This window comes from Anomaloglossus baeobatrachus, chromosome 3 (assembly GCF_048569485.1).
Source record: "Anomaloglossus baeobatrachus isolate aAnoBae1 chromosome 3, aAnoBae1.hap1, whole genome shotgun sequence".
NCBI lineage: Eukaryota > Metazoa > Chordata > Amphibia > Anura > Aromobatidae > Anomaloglossus > Anomaloglossus baeobatrachus.
In genome coordinates this window covers 70,527,976-70,552,914 of record NC_134355.1, presented here as the reverse complement: position 1 = coordinate 70,552,914, position 24,939 = coordinate 70,527,976, and the positions used below count along the sequence as shown (strand labels likewise).

General features: G+C 41.3%; 1 protein-coding gene across 7 annotated transcripts in view; it reads right to left on the bottom strand.

The window, feature by feature from the left end:
* EHBP1 (EH domain binding protein 1) overlaps positions 1-24,939 on the bottom strand; it is a 536,928-nt gene that overhangs the window by 376,706 nt on the left and 135,283 nt on the right. For all 7 annotated transcript variants that reach the window (XM_075339243.1, XM_075339247.1, XM_075339245.1 and 4 more), the window contains exons 6-7: positions 15,690-15,871; positions 12,969-13,108 (exon numbers count right to left, since the gene is read on the bottom strand). In XM_075339243.1, coding sequence (XP_075195358.1) covers positions 12,969-13,108; positions 15,690-15,871 — 322 coding nt within the window. The remainder of the gene's footprint in view (positions 1-12,968; positions 13,109-15,689; positions 15,872-24,939) is intronic.

The following is a 24,939-nucleotide window of genomic DNA, read 5'->3' as shown; positions in this document are numbered from 1 at the left end:
TTTATGGTCATCTAGATTAAAGAACTGACGCACTATTTATGAACTAAACATCCAACCCAGTAGCATCCATCATACACAACACTTGTAACAATCCAAATACATTACTAATTTCATGCAGATTTTTCTAGTACAAGTTAATATGCGGTTTCCAGGGATATTAATGACATTTGAACTAGTGACTAAACACTGCTTCTTGGTACCAAAATCTTTTTTTACTATTGATCATTTTCTTCCTATAGAAAATGCAGTTAGCCAACTGTTATGGAATCTGTCACCAGGTTTTTGCTATCCCATCAGTAATGTAGGAGCAGAGACTCGGATTTAAGTATGGATCACTTACTGGGCTTCTTGCAGCAGTTTTGATAACATCACAGTGTTCTCTTCTGCAGATCTACCAGTCATCTGAATGCTGAGCTCTGTATAACCCCGCCCATACTACTGATTAGCATCTTTCCATGCATACTCTGAATAGGCAGAAAGATGCTAAATCAGTGGTGGGAGCGGGGTTTGACTACCTGGCAGCAGGTTTCCTAGTCCTCTAGAAATAATGGTTTATAAAAGATTTTTTGGTAAAGAATCAACAACAAGTGGGACACAATTGTGAAGTAGAACAAAATTTATTGCTTATGTTAAACTTTTGTAAAAATTGAAAAACTGAAAATTGGGGCGTGCAATATTATTTGTCCCCTTCAAGTTAATACTTTGTAGTGCCACCTTTTGCTGTGATTACAGCTGCAGTCGCTTGGGGTATGTGTCTATCAGTTTTGCACATCGAAAGACTGAAATTCTTGCCCATTCTTCCTTTGTAAACAGCTGGAGCTGAGTGAGGTTGGATGGGAGCGTTTGTGAACAGCAGTTTTCAGCTCTTTCCACAGATTCTCGATTAGATTCAGGTCTGGACTGTGACTTGATCATTCTAACACCTGGATACGTTTACTTGTGAACCATTCAATTGTAGATTTTGCTTTATGTTTAGGATCATTGTCTTGTTGGAAGACAAATCTCCGTCCCAGTCTCAGGCCTTTTGCAGACTCCAACAGGTTTTCTTAAAGAATGGTCCAGTATTTGGCTCCATCCATCTTCCCATCAGTTTTAACCATCATCCCTGTCCCTGATGAAGAAAAGCAGACCCAAACCATGATGCTGCCACCATCATGTTTGACAGTGGGGATGGTGTGTTCAGGCTGATGAGCTGTGTTGCTTTTATGCCAAAACATATCGTTTGGCATGGTGCCCAAAAAGTTCCATTTTGGTTTCATGTGACCAGAGCACCTTCTTCCACATGTTTAGTGTCTCCCAGGTGGCTTGTGGCAAACTTTAAACGACACTTTTTATGGATATCTTTGAGAAATGGTTTTCTCCTTGCCACTCTTCCATAAAGGCCAGATTTGTGCAGTGTACAACTGATTGTTGTCCTATGGACAGACTCTCCCACCTCAGCTGTAGATCTCTGCAGTTCATCCAGAGTGATCATGGGCCTCTTGGCTGCATCTCTGATCAGTCTTCTCCTTGTTTGAGATGAAAGTTTTGAGGGATGGTTGGGTCTTGGTAGATTTGCAGTGGTATGATACTCCTTCCATTTCAATATGACCACTTGCACAATGCTCATTGGGATATTTAAAGTTTTGGAAATCTTTTTGTAACCAAATCCGGCTTTAAACTTCTCCACAACAGTATCACGGACCTGCCTGTTGTGTTCCTTGGTCTACATGATGCTCTCTGTGCTTTAAACAGAACCCTGAGACTATCACAGAGCAGGTGCATTTATACGGAGACTTGATTACACACAGGTGGATTATATTTATCATCATCAGTCATTTACGACAACATTGGATCATTCAGAGATCCTCAATGAACTCCTCAAGTGAGTTTGCTGCACTGAAAGTAAAGGGGGCGAACATTATTGCATGTCCCACTGCTTAGTTTTATTTTTTTTACAAAAGTTTAACATAAGCAATAAATTTCATTCAATTTCACAATTGTGTCCCACTTGTTGTTGATTCAACAAAAAATTTAAATGTTTTATCTTTATGTTTGAAGCCTGAAATGTGGGAAAAGGTTGAAAAGTTCAAGGGGGCCGAATACTTTTGCAAGGCACTGTATAACCTAGCGCAAACAGCTCAGTAAGTAACACATTGCTGGAATCAAGGTCTCTTTACAAAAATTATTTACAAAGTGTTGGTGACAGATTCCCTTTAATTTAAGTTTTGTACTGTGTTGTGGCTGCAGAGTTAGTACCAGTATTTATCTAGCTGAGGGCTTTGCAAAAGAAGGTTTCAGATCTGTCATAGTGGCTGCTCAGTTCTGGCTGCTCTCACCTCCCTGCCTTTCAGTGTTGGGTTGCATTCACACATCTGTGTGTCATGGTCCAAGCATGGACTGTGATTTATAGATTAGCTGTGGGTCTTCCTGACCTGAAGTAGACACCCTCAGGCATCTATGAGGCTATCAAGTTTTGGTCAGGAGCTCTGCAGCCAATCTATGAATCACGATCCATGCTTGGACCATGATACATAGATGTGTAAATGTCGCATTAGTAATAGCAGCAGGAAGGAGGTTGTACACAGATCTCCAGAGAGGGAAGAAAGCATGTACAGTCTCAGGGAGGGCAGGTCAAGTCTGAAAAGAAGGAGGCAAGTACAAAGAAAAAAATGGGTACAGGATAGGACTTGTCCTGATACATGAGCCAATTATGATAGCACCATCCTGTATACACACAGTGCTCACACCCAGTCTATATTACTGGGAGAAACACAGTCACTAAAGAAAAACCTAAAACGTGGACCACCATGCTACAAACTGCATAACAGGGTGTCTGAAAATTAGTTAATAATATTGCAGTAACTTATGTAAAATAGATATTTTTTCCCCAAAATATCATTTTAATTCATTTATTTTTAAACAATATTCTTGAGCTTTTGTCTATTTTTTAATTCACTGAACATATTTCTATATAGGATTTCTATATGGTTTAGTTTTTCTATTATTAAAAAAAACAAAACAATGATATCAGTAGTGTAATTGGAGTCGGCTTCCATTTTTTACTTAAAAATAATAAGACAGAACATAGTCACGCTGGTCATTCTAAGCGCTGTGTAAACTTGAGAATTTCTGGCATTTTGAACAGCTGCCGTCCTTGTTATTCTGGTGGTTAAATCCATAATTACAGGTTCACCTTATTATCTTGACAACTCAAAAGGTGCAAAAATATCATTAATGCATTAATGGAGTCACCTGAGGTTATAGTATGTGCTGTCTGCACTCATGTTGTAATATTAAAGTGAGTCAGGAACGGTGCACGGGGGTGCGCTCAACATTACCAGCTACACTTGGGAATTTTTTGGAAGTTGCAGCAAGTATCGACTTGTTATTCCATCAATAAGTACCATGCTTATATAATCACGGTAAAACACAAAACAGCTTCACAGAGTGCACCCCGATTAGGAAAACATGTATTCTCAGCACTTAGAAGTGATAGGCCACATGACTAATATCTCAAAATATCCCCCAAAAAACTAGTCACTTGATCTGATGACAGGTCCTCTGTAAAGAGAATGTGTTTTCAGGAAAAAAATGTATTGTTTGATTCAGGTTTTTTATTAAAGGGAATCTGTCAGCAGGTTTTTGCTACTCCATCTGAAAGCAGCATGATGTAGACAAAGAGACCCTAAATCCAACGATGTATAACTTAGATTACTGGCTGCAGCGCTTCTGACACAGAGTTTTTAGATTTAGCAATACAGCAGAGCTGAGCTAGCTGTCCCGCCCACACCTGGATCTCTATGTATAATGTGTATAGACAGTGAGCTGCTAATTAGAAGAGGAGATAGGTTGGACTAGGGCTCACGCACTGCTGCAATCCAAGCAAAGATAAGCGCCCTAAACAATTAGTCACTGCAAGTAAACAACACCTGTAAACAACTCCACGGGTAGGGGTAGGCCACGGGACTCTGGATGGTGCTACTGGGTGCCGTGAAGGGTAAATCACTCAGGTACTCACTCAGCCAATAAGCAGACGCTGACAACCGGTTAAACCAAGTCTCTGGGTGCTGCTGCCTCTCAAAGGAGAGCTCGTCCGGGTCGCGTCCCCTGCAGTGCTGCCTGGTAAACCGTGACCTGCCTCCTGGCACAAAGTTTAAATTCAACATAGTGGCCCAGTAGTCTGGAACTTGCTGTGGGAGCCTGCTCTCAGGGCTCATGCTTGGGATTTTAGTGGACCGCTTGTATGGACGGCCCTATGCCCCTCGTTGTGCTAGTGCCCCGATTCTGGAGCTAGTGGGAACAGTCTATAAAGGCTCCGTTCTCCGCAGGTTAATTGCCGGGTTGCCTGAAGCTTCTCCCTGACCTATGGTCCGTGTACCCCGCCGTGCCTTCGGTCCCAGACCGGTGATAAGACCAGGCTGCTGACCATCCTCTTTGACAGGTTCAGGCACCTAGCCTCAACCCCCTGCGACCGGGGGTCCGACACCTCTAGATCCAGACCACCGTCTGCAACCTAGTCAGTTTCTTCTGGGAGCCACTCCTCCGAGCCTCATCAGAGCTCCTCTCAGCTTGACAGCTCCTCACTTCACCTCCTCCACTTTACTACTCCACTTCGCTACTCACCTCCCCTTCCTGGCCCCTAGGTGGGCAACTCTATTCCGCTCAAGCCGCCCACTGGTGTGACTGGTGGGTGTGGTACAGGGTGTATCTAGGATTTGATTTGCTGTTGGAGGCAGCACTGTAAGATGGGGACCCAGAACCATGAGGGATTTGAATACTGCACTAAAGAAAGAGCGTGCAGTACCCTGTGACGACCTGATAGTCCAGGGGCGTCACAGTAGCACGGGCTGCCACTACAACTGGCCCTATTCCCTACCCAAGAGTGCACACTCTAAAGGGTGCTTTACACGAGACGATCTATCGTGCGATAGATCGTCGGGGTCACGGTTTTTGTGACGCACATCTGGCATCGCTTGCGACGTCGGGCTGTGTGACACCTCCGAGCGACGCAGTATCGCTCACAAATCGTAAGTAGTGTACTCTTTGCTCGGTTTCATAGTCTCGTTTAATTAAAATGGCGTCCGTTGCTCATCGTTCCCGGGGTAGCACACGCTGCTCCGTGTGACACCCTGGGAACGATGAACAGCAGCTTACCTCCGTCCCACGGCACCCGCCGGCTATGCAGAAGGAAGGAGGTGGGCGGGATGTTTACGTTCCGCTCATCTCCACCCCTCCGTTTCTATTGGCCGGCCGCTGTGCGACGTGGCTGTGACGCCGGACGTCCCTACCCCTTCAGGAAGAGGATTTTCGCTGCCCACAGCGACGTCGCACAGCAGGTAAGTGCGTGTGACGGGGGTTAACGACTTTGTGCGCCACGGGCAACTAATTGCCCGTGACGCACAAACGACGGGGGCGGATACGATCGATCGTGAAATTGCATGATAGATCGTACCGTGTAACGCAGGCTTTAGTTATTAAATATCAATGGCCTATTCCAAGAGGACTCTGTTGGACCTGACAAATCACGGTGCTTACAGCCAATGACTTCTTGTACCTCAATATCTGATGACAGCTCCAGGTTCCATCTCGATTCCCATAATAATGATTCATAAATATATATTCTGCATAACAGAATGAAAATGGTGAAAATGTAAAACGGTTTAAAAATAAACTTTTCTTGTTGGGAACCATCCTCCTTATTAGAATTAGAGACATACGATTTGACTTCATAAATATTTCACAGACATTAGAAATACTGCTTTCTTTGTGGACATTAATAGCATTGTAATGGTATTTCATTCAGCATGTGGAATGTTAATCCTGCTCTGGCCAAATTCCAACTTAGGTCACATAATCCTGTCTGTTCATGTCCCACCTGTAAACAAACAGATAAAACGCCATTTTCAACCCAAACCCCCGAGATAAAACTATCCGGTAGAATAGCAGTCGGCGAAAGAGGGAGGCGGCCAGGAGAGGGAGCAAACATAAGAGTACGGTAAAGGCGAGCAACAAGTAAAAATAGTGGCTGTAAATTGTGCCTGGCTCCTCTCCCTGCAGGTGGCCTCATACCACTGCACTTATGGTGCAAAAAGTGGGGGTGTAGGTGTCCTGGTATCTGAACAGCAGAGCAGACTATACCGAAATCACCCAGCTATGTATGAACAGAGCTCAAAAAAAATAAAAAAAAATCAAACACCCCCCCCTCAAAAAAATAAAAATAAAAAGTAACTGGACCGACCCCATATAAGTCAGTGCTAGAATTTTGCTTCCATTTGAAACAGGAGTACACAGGATGCAAATTCTGTACATCTGGATCTGAAACAGACCAAACAAAATGTGAACAGAGTCAAAACTTCTATTTAAAGGGAACCAAACATCAGGATTTTCGTGTATAAGGTGCAGCCAGTGCAGTACTGGCACTATCAGGCACAGGCTGTACATACCATTAGCGGGCAGCTCGGATGTTTAGGCTGTGAAATCCAAGTTTATAAAGTTTGAAAATTCATCCACTTTTTGATTGACGTGTGCACCTCTGCTGATAATACCCGGGAGGATTATGCACATGATTCCCCCCTCCCCTACCCGCCACCGCCTGTTCCTCCCCTCTCTCTGGCTGTATGTAAACTTCTCTATTCAGAAACACGGTGTCTGAGTTGGCGCCTGCACATAGCGCTCATCTCCAGCTCCGTGTTTCTGAAGCCCGCACTACCTAGTATTGTGCATGAGAGGGCGGCACATGCGCCCTCGCTTCTTCAGATCTCGTTGTGACCGCGGGAGCGCGCGCGGTCACAACAGGACTGGAGAACAGCTGATCTTACTGATTAGCTGCAGCAGACTATATTGTAGCAGACGTCTGCTGCAGCTAATCGGGGTAAGATCAGCTGTTCTCCAGTCCTGTTGTAACCGCGCGCGCTCCCGCCTGGAGCATTAGCAGAGAGGTGCACACGTCAATCAAAAAGTGGATGAATTTTCAAACTTCATAAACTTGGATTTTACAGCCTACACATCCGAGCTGCCCACTAATGGTATGTACAGCCTGTGCCTGATAGTGCCAGTACTGCACTGGCTGCACCTTATACATGAAAATCCTGATGTTTGGTTCCCTTTAATGCATAGTTCTAGGTGTATCCAAGCTGTTCTCAACAGTGTAGGTAGGTATCCAAGCTTTTCTCTATACAATTTAGAGCACAGCACACTATGAGGGTTATTGTAAGCTCTTTATTTAATGCACAGTGTTAGGGGTCTCCAAACTTTTCTTCCTGAATTCATTGTACAATGAGGGCAAGTATCTAAGATTTTCTCTATATAATGTAATAATTAGCACAGTATGAAGTGTATCTAAGGTCCTCTCTAAATTGGATAATCCACTAAGTGGACTCCAGGCCCTTTGTACGAATGATCGTTGGGCCCATACTAACATCAAAGAAATTGAATGTTCATTGGATACAGTAATACCTGGTGGTAAAAGTGCCAAAATTTTTGTTTTTTTGCTGCTTCCAATATTGGTAGATGTTTGTCACTGCTTGGTGCGATACCTGTCTAATAAGTAAACCTCAACCATCTTGTTCCTGTTTGCTAGAGTTTCCCCAAAAATAAGACCTACTCCGAAAAAAAAACACAGTAGTAGGAGATTTTGGGCTTTTTGAGCATGCTTAAAATATAAGCCCTACTCTAAAAATGAGCCCTAGTTATGGCTCTATATGGAAGTGTCCGTGTAACTAAAAAAAGTTAAAGAATAAAGCAGGACTTTACATAAAAAAAGCAAAACACCTCCAAAAGAAATCAGGCACCGTCCACCTAAAAAAAACAAAAATAAACGCACTCAACAGACCCAAACAAGTACAGTTGGCAAATGCCGATTGTGGATGGACACTCACATAGAGATCTGCGTTGTTGTCGTCAGGTCCCTCACCATTCCAGCTGCATTGCACTGCAGCTCTCACAAATGGATTGGGTACCAGTATCACACCACGCGAGTGATACGGCTTCCAGGCACCAGGGAGAGCCAACTGCTGTAGAACGCAGGGGAACCTGACAGCTGATGCAGATATGTACAGTATGTGAGAGCCCATTCACTTGCCAAGTCTAATTGTTTGGGGTCTGGTAAGGGCAATTCTTTTAGGGGGTGCCTGCTTTCTTTTGGGGATAAGCTTAGCAGTACATAGAGAATAATGCATTTAAACAGGTAATTTAAACCTTTGTAAATATGTTATGTACCCACCACTATAGGGAGGGTTCTGCACCAGAATAGCAGATCAGATAAGAAAATGTGCATCTGAACCAGTAATAGGAGTAACACAAAATATTGATGTTCATATTATAGGTGAAAAAAAATATTTTTTTTTGCTCAAGAATATATGTGTATTGTTGTTCATGGGAAAATATAAGACACCCCCTGAAAATAAGCCTTAGTGCAACTTTCAGATCAAATAATATTATAAGACCCTGTCTTATTTTTAGGGAAACAAGGTATTTTCCTTGGTGCATACAGTTAGCAGCATAATGAAACTCTTAACAAGTAGTGGCACAACACAGCCATGTGCTATATTCTTTGGTGTAACTTCAATTTTTTGGCATAAAAGAATTTATGGCTTAATTAAGAAAACTAACAGGTTTACTATTTTCAGAGAGCCCATGACTATAATAAACATCACTGCAGTATAAGCAGCTACACAAGATTATGTGGCTGCCGGAGTGGTGAGCCGGCTGACACAGCAGGACTACTCAGAGAAGGCAGAGAAGGTTTATTACCATCTCTGCCTTCCTTATCGTTGTACACACAGTGTTGAACAAATGCAGCATAGGAAGCGTTGACCGTGCTTTCCCCTCCAGACCCAGTGATCATGTAATTGCTGGGAGTGAGCAAGAGCTGCTGGATCCTAACAGACCCACATCAGTTCTCGACTGTAGTCAGGAGGCTGATTTTGCTCTGTAACTTGGGTTAATGTAACAGCCCCAGTTACAGGGCAAAATCGGTAATATAAATAATGTATTTAAGTATGGAAATTCCCCTCAACCCCCTCACACAAAAAAAAAAAAAAAAAAAAAAAAAAAAAAAAAAAAAAAAAAGGTATTTAATGACCTAATGGGGGATAATGTTTGAAATAAAAAAGAGCAAAAAAAAAAAAAGAAGCAAGATAAATAATAAAGAAAAGAAAGCACAATTCATAGAAAATTGTAGTGGTTCCTTACGGTCATTACAGGTGTGTTGATTCTCTTCTTATACGATGGATCGGGTTCGGCTGCCTACCAACCATCTAGATTCCGGGCAGGGTGACCACTTTTTCATGCACATGTACAGCAGTGGTCACACGTATTTTATCTCGGCTATCACAGACTGCATTAAAATGCTATAGACAAGGTTCAGGTCTATAAAAAGTCTCTATGTGATTTTTTTCCTCTAAAAGAAATACATTAATTAAGGGTGAAATTTAGAGATATAAAATTCAGAAAAGGTATGTTGTGAGTGTACACCTTGGGGAGATATGTAGCAAACCGTGTAGCTTTACACAAAATAAATCACTATACCATAGAAGTGATTTTTTTTATTATTATTTACAATTTTATGTCAAAATGTGTACCCCAAATTAAAATGTTTTAATTCATTTCCTACTACACCACAGAAGTGATTTTTTTTGTTTTTTTTTTAACTTTTTATTGAAGTGATTTTTTTTTTTATTATTTACAATTGTATGTAAAAATCTATGTACCCATGTACTATACCATGTTGTTCACAGACCGGACTGCAGGATCCCTTTGAAGACACACAAATTGTTCTACATACATATCTCACAACGGTCATAACAGTTTGTGAACCAGGGCTAGGTTTGAATATATGTACATAAAGGCAAAATTTGTGAGTTTAAAGAGGTTGTTCAGTATTTATTATTTTCAAAAAGGCACAGAAAACGAAAAAAACCCCCCCAAAAAAAAAAACTCACCCTCTGAATGCCAAACTGTCGCCAGGTTATCCCTATATAAACCATGTCCATCACCTTTTAGCCCTCTTAGGCTGCTTTCACACTTGCGTTGAACGGCATCCGTTGCTATCCGCCGCCTTGAGAAATTACGGTAACCGTTGCAGTAAACAGTTTTATTCCTCATAGACTTCTATTAGCTACGGATAGCAACGGATGGCCTTGCGTTGTATCCGTCAGCCGACGCTGCGTTGCATCCGCCTGATGGATGGAACGCTGCATGTAGTGTTGTTCTGCGCTTGGCGGAGTGTCAAAAAAATGCAACCGGCAGGATTCCGTCAGCGTCCGTTGTTTTTATAATGAGAAAAAGGAGCCAGCACGATCTGAAATTGGCATCCATCATATAAAAAGTGAAAATTCACAGATTTATTCCAACTGTACTGTAATATAAATGAGATTTTTAGCAAATAATTGATCAATTCTTTGAGCCACCCCTGCCAACGTCACGGCAAATCTCAATAGGGGGGTCCTAACCTATATTACGTATTTCATGTGCCATGCGGCCTCCTAGATAAAGTTAAAAGCAGAACCATAATGGAGCACACATACCTGTAACCTGTATATAGCCGCTTCCATGTTGCAAAAAAGGCAATTGTGGATAGAGACCAGCCCAGGTCCCAGCATGTGGAGCAAGCTCTACACATACCAGGACTATATCACAACTGACCCTCCCAGTGCCAGACAGCAACCATTGATAAAGGCGGACCAGATCCAAGAATGGTGCTTAATTAGCATTGCCTGTGGAAAGGGTGAGGCAACTGAATGTGAACAGCTACCAACAGTAGGAATACATTGCAAACCAAAATCAGGCGTGCATGGTATGGTGATGGTCAGTCACCAGAAATTGTAGCATAACTACAGTCATAAGAGAGAAAAAGGAGCCAGCACGATCTGAAATTGGCATGCATCATATAAAAAGTGCAAATTCACAGATTTATTTCAACTGTACTATAATAAAAAAAAAATAAAAAAAAAAATTGTGATTGTTTTTATAATGTACGCCTATGGTGGCGGATTCTGTTAGAATCCATCATTTGACGGATTCCGTTAACGCATCCATCTTTACACAACTGTGCATGCTCAGATGTGTAAAGTAAAAAACAAAAAAAAAACTAACGGATTGCGTTATTTTGTACGATCCGTTGCATCCGTTGTGCCACTATATGCAATGTATCCGTTGCATCCGTCACACAACGCAATGCAGCGGATGCCGTTAAACGCAAGTGTGAAAGCGCCCTTAATAGTGTTCTTTCAACCCCTTTATATGAGCTCAGCTACCCCATATATCTCCTAACGTTATCCCACACTGTTGGCTTCTCAGCGCCAAGTGGACAGATGGGAGTTTCCGGACCGTGCTCCACAGCTCCTCTGTGCCTGCAATCTTCGCCTCTTAGAAAACAAATAATCAGCTGCCTGGAGTATTAGGCTATGTGCCCACGCTGCGGAAAATGCACAGATTTTGCCGCGGATTTCTCGCGGAAAAGCCACGGATTTCACGAAAATCTGCAGCACAGCTACTCCCCAGCCATTTCTATGGCATTTGGGAAATGCTGTGTCCACGCTTCGGATTTTTCCGCAGCGGAAATCGTGCGGATTTTCGTCCGGAAAAATTTGCAACATGTCAATTATTGTTGCGGATTTTCTTCCGGATTTTGGCTTTAAAATTGGAAAAAAAAAAAATGCACATCAAATCCGCGGCAAATCCGCACCTATGAAAAGGTGCGTATTTTGCGGGAAAGCTGCGGATTTTGATGCAGAAAAATCCGCAGATACATTCTCCCGTGGACACATAGCCTTACATTTTTCTTATTGAATTTGCCATACAGTTTCAAAGATATGGGCCTTTTTATTTACTGATAATAATTATTTCTATAGCGCCAACATGTTCTGCAGCGCTTTCAATTCAGAGTTTCATATACAAGCAAGAAACACTTATAGAAAATACAATAATTAGAGAGAGAAAAAAAAAAAAAAAAGACAACTCTGCTCGTGAGAGCTTACAATCTACAATGAGGTGGGGGCAAGGTACAGGGGTTTATTTACAATGACAATTCAGCCATCTCAAAGAAATGGGGGATAGATAAAGCCTGCATGAACCAGTTGTCTTGAGGAGGACTTTGAGATGCTTTTGGGTGCGGTGGAGTTTGACAGAGTTATGTTCTGATAAGTTGTGGAAGGACTATGTGAATTGAATTCGATTAGGGAGTGTGATAGGCCACCCTAAGAAGATGTGTTTTTAGGGAGCGTCTGAAGCTGAGTAAGTTGTGGTTTGTCTTAGCTTCTTGGGGTAGAGCATTCCAGAGGATTGGTCCAGCTCAGGAGAAGTCTTGGATTCGGGAGTGGGAGGTTCGGATTAGTGTGGATGTTAGTTTAAAGTCTTTTGTAGAGTGTAGAAAACGGGTGGGGTGATAGACAGAGAGGAGGGTGGAGATGTAGGGGGGTGCTGCACTGTGGAGAGCTTGGTGGGTGAGAACAAGCAATTTGAATTGATCATTTTTATGGCTTTTACAAAAGGAGCGTGGATCACAGGGCAATTATGCACAGAAGCCTAAAGACACGCCCCAGAGGATCTTTGAGCCTCACCTCCTTAGGAAGGACCATAAAAAGATAAAATAATAAGAAATTACATCTCTGGAACAGTATGGCATATTAAAAGAAAAAAAAAAAAAGCTAAAATACTGAAGAATAAAAGTAGATAAAAACACTTGACCGGGTGATAGGTCTTCATTCTGATTAATATATTGTGAGACTTTATATAAAACCCCGGAGTGTGTGAACGATGGGGAAACCGTTGTGATTACCTTCTGTGTACGACACTGCAGAATCATGCGGTGCTATACAAATATGTGAAAAATGTTGCATACATTTCCATAGGACATTTTTTCTCTCCAGGTTATCATTAGACCTAAAGTACATAACTGGCTAAGAGCGTCACCAATTGGGCTGTGGAGGAATGTCAGGCGTTGGGTGTCATTACTGTCAGCTCAGGTGCCTTACTAGTGTACACACCTGTAATTTTAGCAGTCTTCTCTTCCTGGTTAACTCTATTCTCCTCATCATCCTCGTTGTCTTCCTCAAAATCATCCAGGTTTCCTATGTCTGCTTGCTTCATGCTCATCAGACTGGCCAGACTTTGCATGTCTTCATCCCTGAGAGAAAGACAACACAAATCCTTGCTATTTATACAGTCTCTTAAAGAATGAACGATCTGCTCAAGGTAAAGAGGAAAAGTCTTTGCAAAGACCAAATTAAAAAGGTATTAACCAACCACTTGTTAAAGCTTGGGTTTTCTTTTTCCAGCGCTGGAGTGGTGCTTTAAATCTAGGTCCCCTGCCCCCGGTCTTATACTCCCCCTCTGGCATCTGCCCCTTTTATCATCGTCACTCTGGTCCCAAGGAGCCATCTTATGACCAGAACTTCTGACTGTCCGGGAGTCAAACGCATAAGTTAAATCACAAGAGCTCAATACAAGTCTATGAGAGCCTGAACGAGGCTCTCATAGACTTGTATAGAGTTGGGACCTCCGGCGCGATCCACAAAACACTGGAGCTGCCGGCACGTCACAAATTGCCAGAGAACGATGGAGCGACGGTGATAATAGAGGAGGACGTCATACGGGGAGTATAAGATAGGGTAGGAGACTTAGATTTAAAGTGTCACTTTAGCTGTGAAATAAAAAAAAACTGTGGGAGTGGTGCATGGAAACAGTCAGTCAAGTCTTGCTGCCAAACAGGCAGCATGAATCAGAGCCCGACAGCACGATTGTAGCCAGGCATGTTTTTTCCTAAAATGCTCCAGTGTTTAATACAAATCATAGTTTAAAGAGACAACCAGGGACGAGAACATTCTGATGTCCTCCCCTGGCGGCTTCTCTCCGCACTGCCCTAGACGATTGAGAAACCTGTCAATCTCCTGGAGTGGCGCTGGGAGAAGCAGGCCAGGGGTCACACTGTGCTCGATAGAGGAACAAAAGCCCAAAAATGACTTGGGGAAGGGTTATTCCTCGTGGTTTAAGAAAAAAAATCTCCTGGTCATGTGACGCACTGGAATTCAACAATTAAATCCTCATCAAATCCTGTTACGTTCTGCCTTTAATGCATGTGAATGAGTTTTTGTTAACCCCATGCTGTGGAATACACCCGATGGAGCAGGCACATTATTTTTGCAGATTCTACAAGGAAAATCCGCAAATGAGCCTTAGTAAATAAATATAGGGCTAATCTTCATGTGAGTCCATTGTAAATCCACAGCTAAAAAGCGGAAATTCGGCATGCCATGTCGTTGGATTTGTCATAGGTAAATCCGGAAATTGCAAACATTTTATCGTATAGGAGGACGGGGCTGTGCACCTGCGTATTACGTGACCAGGGCAGATTTAATCCATGGGAAGAAAAGAATGAAGGCTCCTACTGACAGCAAGCAGAGATCTACAAAACCGTGAGGATGAGGGATACATGATGAAAATATATCAGATAATCATATACAATGCATTACTAACATGTCCTATAAGTGAAAGTAACAGATTTACACATTTTAATTTTACAAACTCCATTATTTGCTGATATGTATGTTTTATCTTAAAAAAATAGGAAGAAAAAGAATGAAAAAATAGAAGAAAAGAATGAAAAGAATGAAAGAAAAGAATGAAAAGAATGAAAAAAATAGAAGAAAAGAATGAAAAAAATAGAAGAAAAGAATGAAAAAATAGAAGAAAAGAATGAAAAAATAGAAGAAAAGAATGAAAAGAATGAAAGAAAAGAATGAAAAAATAGAAGAAAAGAATGAAAAAAATAGAAGAAAAGAAAAGAATGAAAAAATAGGAAGGAAAAAATAGGAAGAAAAAATAAAAAAACAAAGGAAAAACAAAGGAAAAACAAAAAAAAAAGCAAAAACAACTAATAGAAAATGATGTTCATAATAATCAACATTCAGAGAAGCCAACGTTACAAAGCAGGGGCACATTTGTATTGTGCAATATGCAAGACAGAATATTATTACGCAGCAGGGTTACAGTACCGGTTATTTGTAAAAATATCTGTTACTGACGCCCAACAGAAAAAATGTTTTTATATTTTTTTTTATTAAGAAAAATGATCTATTTCGGAAAGGGAAGAAATAATACCCTATCTGCATTTTGATGGCTTGTTCTCAATTTAATGATATATTTGTGTAATTGGCATTCCGTACAATTCACACTCACAATGTGTACTATAGTGTTGCGGATTAACACTGGACATTGAAATAGACTTTTCTTTGCCTCCCAAGGAATCCGCACATTTTAATACCCGTGGAGATGATTGCAGGATAGAATACAATTAAATGTTGTCAGGCAACAAAACTGAACTTTGGTAATGTGGTAACAAAGAAGAAAGATAAAAGAAAGAGGAAAAAAGCGGATAAAAAGAAATGAGTGGATTACAAAAAAAAAAAAAAAAAAAGACAAATTAAAATTCAGTAGAAAGGTCCGAATTTCTTCTTACAGTAATTGAATGCCCCCCCCTTCTGAAAGTCGAAACAGCCCCCGCTTAGAAAATGTCATCGCCCTACATTAACATTCCATTAAATGCACTAACAGCTGGTGCTCCAGAACATCTATGGGAACACGCAGCACTCACAAAATACCTCCAATTAACACAGCCAGTTCTCCGATCAGTCCTTCCCTGGCAAGCTCCATCTTATGCCACGAACAATAACATTGAGAAGCCAACCTGGCATCGGAATAAGACTTACGTAGCTTTGCCCTCTCTGAGGAAGATGCAAGATAAGGAGAACTGCAGAGTGGCGGATACAACCTTCTTGGACAGGGGCTTGAATTTCAGCTTGACATCAGTTTGGGTGGGCATGGGACTTGCGTATTGCTTCATGTTGATGTTGCTGGTGGCCAGAGCTTTCCGACGACCGGATGGAGATTCCTATAAAACAAATATATATAAATCTAAAAAAGTATGAAATTTACAGCATATGCATTGTTGTTATCTCAATTTTTAATATCGAATAGGTCATATTAGATGCATTGGTGAAAAATGTTATGCAATATTTTTTCCACAGATTAGCAACACACTTCTGCACCATGTAATAATTATTCAATAATTAATTACCAGTGATGGGCGAATAGTAACTATGCGTGTTTGGTTTATTGGTAACGAATCCAAATTCCAGTGTTAATCATGAATAACGAACCTAATACAAGGCAAATTTAGAAGCTGAGCATTTTTCTTGCCATGACGAACACTGGAATAGTACTCTGTATTCGGTAAGGCCAGGTACACATATCCGGCTTTTCTCCAGTTTGACGGATGCGGCGCACGCCAGTACAGTATGATACAGTACACTGGCAGTGCCGCAACTTCCGGGTCACATGCTCCGGTCACATGACAGCATGTGACCGGCGCTTGCTGCGCTGCCAGTGTACTGTATACACTGTACTGGTGTGCGCGGCATCTGTCAAACCGGTGAAAAGCCGGATATGTGTACCCGGCCTAACACGAATAGTTACTATTTGTCCATCACTATTAATTACAAGGGATGAGCGAACCATTGGAAGTTCGTTTCAGCTAATTTTAGATAAAGTTCTGTTCTGGACCTGGAAAATGACTGAACCCAAGTGGAAGTGGTATAAATGTAAGGAGGGCACCACCTGAAGGATATAATCATCCAATAATTAAACTAAACAGGGATCACCTAAGCACACCAAAAAGACCATAAGTATAGAAGAAAGCTGGTATGCAAAAAACAGGGATGCACCCGTATGAATATACAAAAAGTCTTTATTATAATAGTCACTCAAGTGGACACAAACCAATTTAAAAACAATTAAAAGGCTCAAGGCCTATAAATGTCCTTGTCTAACCCCTATAAGGGATAGAACAACCCCCTAGCAAATATAATGGTTACAGGTGAACAAAAAGGGCTGTATACAAACAGTAAAGAGTCCCATCAGTGGGGCAATAAATATGAACCTCACATGCACAAATAATGATAAACGCATTTACATGGGTCATAATACTGTTGTAAGATCACAACACCGTATCCCAACAATGGGGCAGTGTAAGTGGGACAATCAGCATATGTGTACTATGAAATTGAACACATTTAACTAAAGCACATAACTATTATAGAGTGAAATAGAGTTATAAACTGGTTAGGAAAAAACCTCATATGCAAAGGTGAGAGGTAGCCACATAAGCATATGCCACAATACTATTGTAAGGTAATATCAACTTACAACATGAGATTTATGAGCTGGTTTGTAATAAACCTACATGTATATAAAGTAATAGCTGCAGTCTCATATGACATAATACATTATACAGCATGAGTGGCAAGAAAAACAAAGGTTCACAGCATGAGATTCAACCATAATCCACATGTGCCTAAGATGGTAATGGCTACATGCACACAATACAAAATAAAGCACATGCAAGAGTCCCTGAGGAAATATCAGCCCAAATTTGAGTCACCAGAGATCATGGTCCATATAGTAGCTAGGTGGGATAAGAGGTCCCTTATCCCACCTACTTTTTGTATATTCATACGGGTGCATCCCTGTTTTTTGCATACCAGCTTTCTTCTATACTTATGAACCCAAGTGGAAGTCACTAATTGGGCAGTTCGGGTCTCCGCACACATACAGCCAATCATAAACAGAGCATTTCCGGGGGGGGAGGGTGGGCAAAGTTTTTCCATTTTTATTTTTGGATCACACTACTCCTGACAAGTCTGTCGTTACCCCCAGTGTGAGCTGAGCGTACCAGAGCACAGCGATGCTCACAAGAGTGGTATTCATACGCGATACACCCAAACTCAGGGTTTTTTTTTTGGGGGGGGGGGGGTGTAAACGGTGTCTGTGCTTGGTATGAACACCGAACCGGAGGTTCGTTTATCTCTACTAATTACCAATGTTTGCTTCTTTTATAATTTACAAAAAAAAAAAAAAGTTGCCAAAACCCTAGACTTTGTCTTATTCTTTGGTTGGTTTCACACATTCGACATCCACTGTCCAGGTAAGAACCACAACGTAGTCCAGGCAGGAGAAGGTCTGACCCATTTTCAATAGCATCATAACCATACATGAAGCAGTTAAAGGGAACCTGTCACCGGATTTTCATAATACTTACCTAACAGTCGGTGCGGAGCAGATTGGTTGGCTGGGCGTCTTCGTTCTCAGAGTCCCTCAGCAGGACAGAGCAAAGTGCACCTGCACAGGACCTCACTGTCGGCTAGTGTAGAAGACGTAGAATGCGTCACCCACACTAGCTTCAGAAGGAGGTCAAAGATGCCTGAAAGAGAAGGCGAGGGACCCAGAGAACGGAGACGCCCATCCGACCAGTCTGCTCCACACTGACCGTTAGGTAAGTATTATGAATATCCGGTGACAGGTTCCCTTTAAATTCGAAAAAGTAGAATGTGGCCGATCCGGCTATTAAATGTCAGACGTCAGACATGTGAAGCTGGCCTTAACAATAACTACCCCAGGGAGTGCAAATTTGGTTGTATGATGGGAAACAAATGGAGCAATGAAGCCTTAATTGGTCCCAGTTACACTATAAGATTATCGTCAACCGAACTTTCTCTCCCAACTTCCCTATACACAAGAACACATGACTTGTCTCTCAGAGAATCCTCTGTAAGCAGCTTATCACCAGGACAACAAATGAATCGGCTGTTGCAAAGTCAACTGGCTGGATCCTTCTCTTCCCAGACATCATCTGTCGGGGAAAGTCAGGAAGCTCCAATACATTGATTGTTGGCCAATTCCACTGATTTCAAGTGGGTTCATCCGACATTAGGGCAAACCCATAAGGCATAATGTCCGATAGATGCGTGCCCCACTCCCTGCATTTTCCATACATTTCAATGAAGAGGTGGCCATGTTTGTGTGCTGCCCAAGAAGTACAGAAATAGCCAAACACTTCTTTGGCTAACAGCGCACTTAGAACGGATCCTGCAAAGATCCGTTGAGAAAAAGTTGTGCAAACAACTTTTTTGCCAGTTATTAAATAACTAATGTCTGCCGGATCAGTTCTGGGTTTTTTTTAACATAGGAGTCTATGGAGAATGGATCCATTAACAGATTGCTACATAGCCATCACTTTTACTTGCATTTGTAAAGCATGCATATTTTTTTTGTTACAGGATCCGTTTCAAATAAAAAATAAAACGCAATTAGTTAATGGAGGTAGGTCATCAGTTCCATATTCTCCTAAAATGTGAGGGTTCCTTAAGTGGGACCCAAGTTACATGAGGGATTTAGGACACATTGTAAAAACAGAAGATGGGGATAGCAATTTAAGATGTTTTATATTGTATCAAAGACAAGAGGACCTGAGGATTTGTGCAAAAATATAGAAAATATTGTAAATATGAGGAGGAAATGACTAATAATATACCCAAAAAGGACCATACATACCAGTAGAGATGATTAGACCAGAGTCCCAGACCACCATGGAATCCATGGACAAAAGTGAGGGGAAAACATGATGACCCGGGAAAGGGAGGACCTCATACAAAAAAAAAAACAAACCAAAATATTTACAATATACCCTTTTAATGAGATGGAATCTTTGTTCTTTTCTACTTGATTGTGGAGTAATTGGAGGACTTTAACCCATTTTTGTGGGGACCCTATTCCATTACACATCATGTACCCCCTTATCTCCTGTTATGGATATTAATTTTTATTCCTGTTTGGGATTGTTAATAAAGTATTTCATATTTTTGCACAAATACTCTGGTCCTCTGGTCTTTGATGTATTTTTTTTTTGAGTAGTGCAGACGCTGAATCGGCATATTTGGGCTGGTTCTGTGTCCACATTAAATGGCTCATATATTGAGAATTTTTTTCCTACGATGTTTTATAATCGTGCCTAGGGTAGCGATGGGTAAAAAGATACAGGTTTTTACTTTCATGCTGGGTAATATATACACACATCTTCAGATTTCTTGCAGAATTTCAAGGAGGTGAAATCTGCTAAATTTCTATTTAAATAAAACAGAAGTCGCCACATTACAATGAAATCTCTCCATTGTTTTGCTTTGTTATGTAACATGACCACTCACATTAATGTGAAGGAAGAGGTACGCTAATGTAAACACTTAATAGGATCTTAAAACCAGTTTTACGAGTCTGTCATTAGTTCCAATATTAATACAGAGGTGAAGAGTTCAATTTGTACAGAAATGAGAACAGTCTGCCATTGTGGAGCACCCAGGCCGCTCGTACCGGCAGACGTCGCCTTTGAAGATGTACATGGAGTGACCGTCTACTGGATGCTCCGGCTGTGTAAGGTCGGGGAGCGGTACACCTGAGGTCAGGGAGCGGTACACCTGAGGTCACGGTGAGGTGCACGTCAACAGGTCAAATTATATCTTAGCAAAGTATCAAAAAGTAAAAAAAGAACACAAGACATTAACATGTTTGTTCAAATTTTTACATAATTTCACAGCTTTAAGCTAAATTAGATCTTCCAGTTCCCTGAACGCAAGATATGAAGAAATATATACTGTATGTACCACACCTCGATCATTATAATGTCAGTGCCAAGGCTGATGAGTAGGCACACCCTTCAATGCAGCCAAGGAAAAAAAAACAAAAAAACAAACTCCGTGTAGATGACACAGAAAACAATATGGTAGTCTTAAAGGAAGCACAAGTTTGGGCCCGTTGCGAGCAATTTTGATAACAGGAAGATCCATTAAGGTGCTAATCACTGCCAGATATAAAAATACAAGGGTACAACTGGTATACTCTCGGTTTCCTCGTCCGTACTACTGAAATGGTTGGCAGCTGCGCCGCTCTGGTCCTTCTTTAGTGGTGAAATATTACATAAACACGTAAGAGAAGACTTAAGAAGTCCGATCTGGCCTGTGACGAGAAACATTTTTACTCTTACTTTACACCCAGGGAATAGTATTCACTAGAGCAGAAATTAAGTCATCTGAAGGAGTCAATTAACTTGAACAATAGGTTAAAACAGGGCAGCCACTCACTGGAAATGGAGGTGAAATGCGTTACTCAACATGCTTAGATGACAACACAATTACCCTTAGTAGAAGACAAGTCATGACCCGCAATACCTCAGGTCTGAGACGACTTTTTTTTTTTTTTAATTGGAGCCTGCAACACATTTTGCAAATAACATTAACGTTAATCATGGCAGGCCGAAGAATGAACCGACTCACCCGGCACCGCATACTGGGACTTCTAGTTTCATTTAGCTACTATATCTGTCATATTCAGCATATCTGTGTCATATGGGGGTTTTACAGATACAGTATATGCAAAGCTGCACCAATCCTGTAGGGTATGTTCACACTGACTTTTAGGAAGTGGTTTTATTTATATTATGGTGTACAGCAAAAAAAAAAAATAATGCTTTTTAGTGCCCAAAAATGTAGCCCAAAAAAATTCTTGAAAAGGGATTTACAAACTGCAACAAAAAAAAAAAAAAAAAAAATCTGCATTTTGCTGCAAATTGTAATGAAACAATTTGCCAGAAAATCGACATGACAATTTTTCTATCACTTGAGACAAAAATTGTGACAAACTGATATGCAACCCCGGATATATTTTCTTATTAACATACATGTTAAGTTTGTTGCAAGCGTATTTGAAGAATATTTAGGTTTTGGTGCATAATCAGTGCCAAAAACGTAACAAACCCTCCGTGTGCTTACGCTAAAAGCACTGCCTCATGCACACAGTATGTTATTCGTGAGTAGAGATTAGTGAACCCGAGGTTCGTTGTTCGGACCAAACACAGACTTTACACAAAAAAACCACCCTGACTTCGAGTTACGTAGCTGACCACTTGCGCAAGCAGCGCGGTACTCAGCCCAGTGAGAGCCGCTTGCAGTGTTTGGCTCGCACTGGGGGTAACAGCGTTATCGGAAGTACTTTGCATCAAACAAAAGACATGGAAAAACCTCACCCACCCACCATTGGAAGTGATCTGTTCATGGCTGGCTGCATGTGGACGAAGACTCGAACTGCTCAATTAGTGACTTCCATTGGAGTTCAGGTCACGTTCGGGTCCCAAACCGAACTTTATCTAGAATCCGGCTAAACCCACCAAACCGAACTTCCACGGGTCCGCTCAACTCTACTACTGAGCCCTAGAGGGCTGATGTGAATCAGTATGGCTCAACACTCCTTCATAGGCCACAGTCACACGATGAGTAGTTGGTCAGCATTTTACATCCGTATTTGTAGCAAAAAAATCAGGAATGGAATAAATCAGAGAAAAAGTATAATAGAAACACAGGCACAACTTCTGCATTTTTTCACCCTCTCCTGGTTTTGGTTTACAAATACTGACTAAATACTGAACATGTGAACGTGGCCTTGCATTAAGGTTTTTTTCCATTGTTGTATCTTCCAGCACCTATTCTTTGCCTCCTGGCTCGCTGGTTGCTGGGCACAATGCTCTCCTGACCACTGACTGTTCAGACTAGGTCCGTGGTGGCACCAATAGCCTCGAATTTTGCTTTGCTTCTGCAGCATTGGATAAGTGCAGGGGACTGTGGTCTGGACTGTTTCAGAATGGCACGAGCAGGCTCAAAGAGCGCTCTTCGCACAGGCAGCCGGACACTCAGACCACAGGGCAGCGAGTGAACTAAGAAACAAGCCATATACAACAATTAAGAACACCTCTGTTGCGGAGAAAGGAGAGGATTTTGAAATGCGTGGTAAATTGCAGAATTGCTTATTTTTACGTGCTCTCTGCAATTGTACCCAAAAACTCTAATTAAAAAAAAAAACAAAACATAACTGGGAGATAATTTACTTCTGAATTTTTTGTCAACTGCTAAATATAGGACAAATAAAAATCCCGACTGTCACCAACTGGAGCAGATTTCAGGAAGAAAGTAATTTGTAACTCGTGTCTGCAATTTACCGCAAAATATAGGCACTACACTATCTTGTCTCAGTAATTGCCACTCTAAAAATTAATCAGTAAAAAGATCTCTGCTAATAAAGGGGTTTTCTTGGCAACACATTAAAGACTTCGTAAAGTGTATTTGGAATGAACAAACATAAATTTACTTGCTGCTAACAGCTTGCGGTGTTCCTGAGCGGTCACATGTGGTCATATGCGCTCCAGCTCCTTCATTCTTGCAACAATCAATTCCAAGCACAGAGTAAAGACATTTCCGATCTGTGCTGTCAACAGAACACAACCAGGCAGACAAGCACAGCTCTGCCGGCAGGAGGTAGAACTCTGCTATCAGCTCACAAACCAATGTGCCAATGATACCGATCAGTTTGTGAGTGACTGGGGTGTGTTAACAGAGGGAAAGCATAGAGGCAGTGCAGTATCGATAGAGAATGGCAAGGTAATAAATAAGATATAGGGGATGGAGCTAGGTGTTCCAGAATGGTAGATTACACTAGAACATGTGAAAAAATACATATACACATGTAATATATAAATATATATAGATAGATATAATATAATATAATATAATATAATATAATATAATATAATATAATATATATATATATATATATATATATATATATATATATATATATATATATATATATATATATATATATATATATATATATACACACACATACATACATACATACACATTATATATATATATATATATACATATATACACATATATACACACACACACACACACACACACACACACATATACACACACACACACTCTTTGATCTCCTACAGTCAGTGAGCCTGTGTGGTGCCATTGTTAATGCCTGCACTAGCGTCTGCGGGAGAGTCTAGGGCAGTGCACACTGGCGTTTTGTGGAAAAACTGTTGTGGGTTATCCATCTTGAGACTGTATAGGAGTCTCCAGATGGTGCTTTGTAGGTGGACTGTGCATGCACTGAGTGTGGAAGAGTGTGAGCAATAGGACAGATAGAGCTCTGGCAGGGAACCAAAGGGCACAGATTTCTTAAGAAAAATATTCTAGAGGCGTAGAGGAAGAGCTGACAGGATGTTCAGAATATAACAATCAACAATATGGATAGCTGCAGAAGTCTGAAGGGGAAATCAAAGTAAAAGGGTAGCTAGGAACAATCAGATATTTATCTTTTTTGTGCCTGAAAAATCCTTTAAAGTTCTGTCATTTCAAGGGAATCTGTCACCAGATTTTTGCTAGGTAAGTTGAAGCCAGAATGCCGTAGGGGACAAACAAAAATCAACTATGCCTCTCTTATCAGGCTGTTATTTACTTAAACTAAAGGCTTTATCACTTAGTGATTATCATTGCTAGATCAAGCAGGCTCCTACAGGGCAGTCTAGCAGGTGCTGTCCTGTAATTGCCTCCTCACTGTCGATATACACTCTATAGAGACCCTGGTGTGGGCGAGAAAGCGCCATGGGCTCTGCTACATGACTAAAGCTAAAAATTCAGACTTAATCAGAACAGCTGCAGCCAGTAATCTAAGTGATACATAATTGGATTCAGGATCTTTGCCTACATCATGCTGCTCTCAGATGAGTATTGCTCAGGCCAAAAGACTACTGCTACTCCAGCAGGATACAGCTAAACCCCCACTAGGTGGAGGCAACACAGGTGCAGGTGGAGCCATTCACACTCACGTCCAAATATGGAGGAGGTGATGGCTGGATGGTAAAACTGCACACAGGGGACTTGCATAGAGCACTGTTCACACTAGCAGACGCACAGTCACAAACCCGCAGCCTATTAGGTGACGCCCATACTATTAGATCAGGCGGGCTGCCAAGCCGTACCCCCACTGCGCGCTACGTAGGGACAGAACCTCTGATAGCAAGGCCTAACAACAAGGGGCCTGGCTGTATCCTGTACAAAAAAGTTTTTGAGGTTTTTGGTTAGCGTTATGGCCATAAGACGTAAGCCTACAACCCTCGTCACGGGAACCTCATGCTTGTAGGTCCCTACACTATATATAATATAAAAAAGCAAAAAGGAAAATATCATTACTTACAGCAAGATGGAATTGCAGCTGTATATTGCT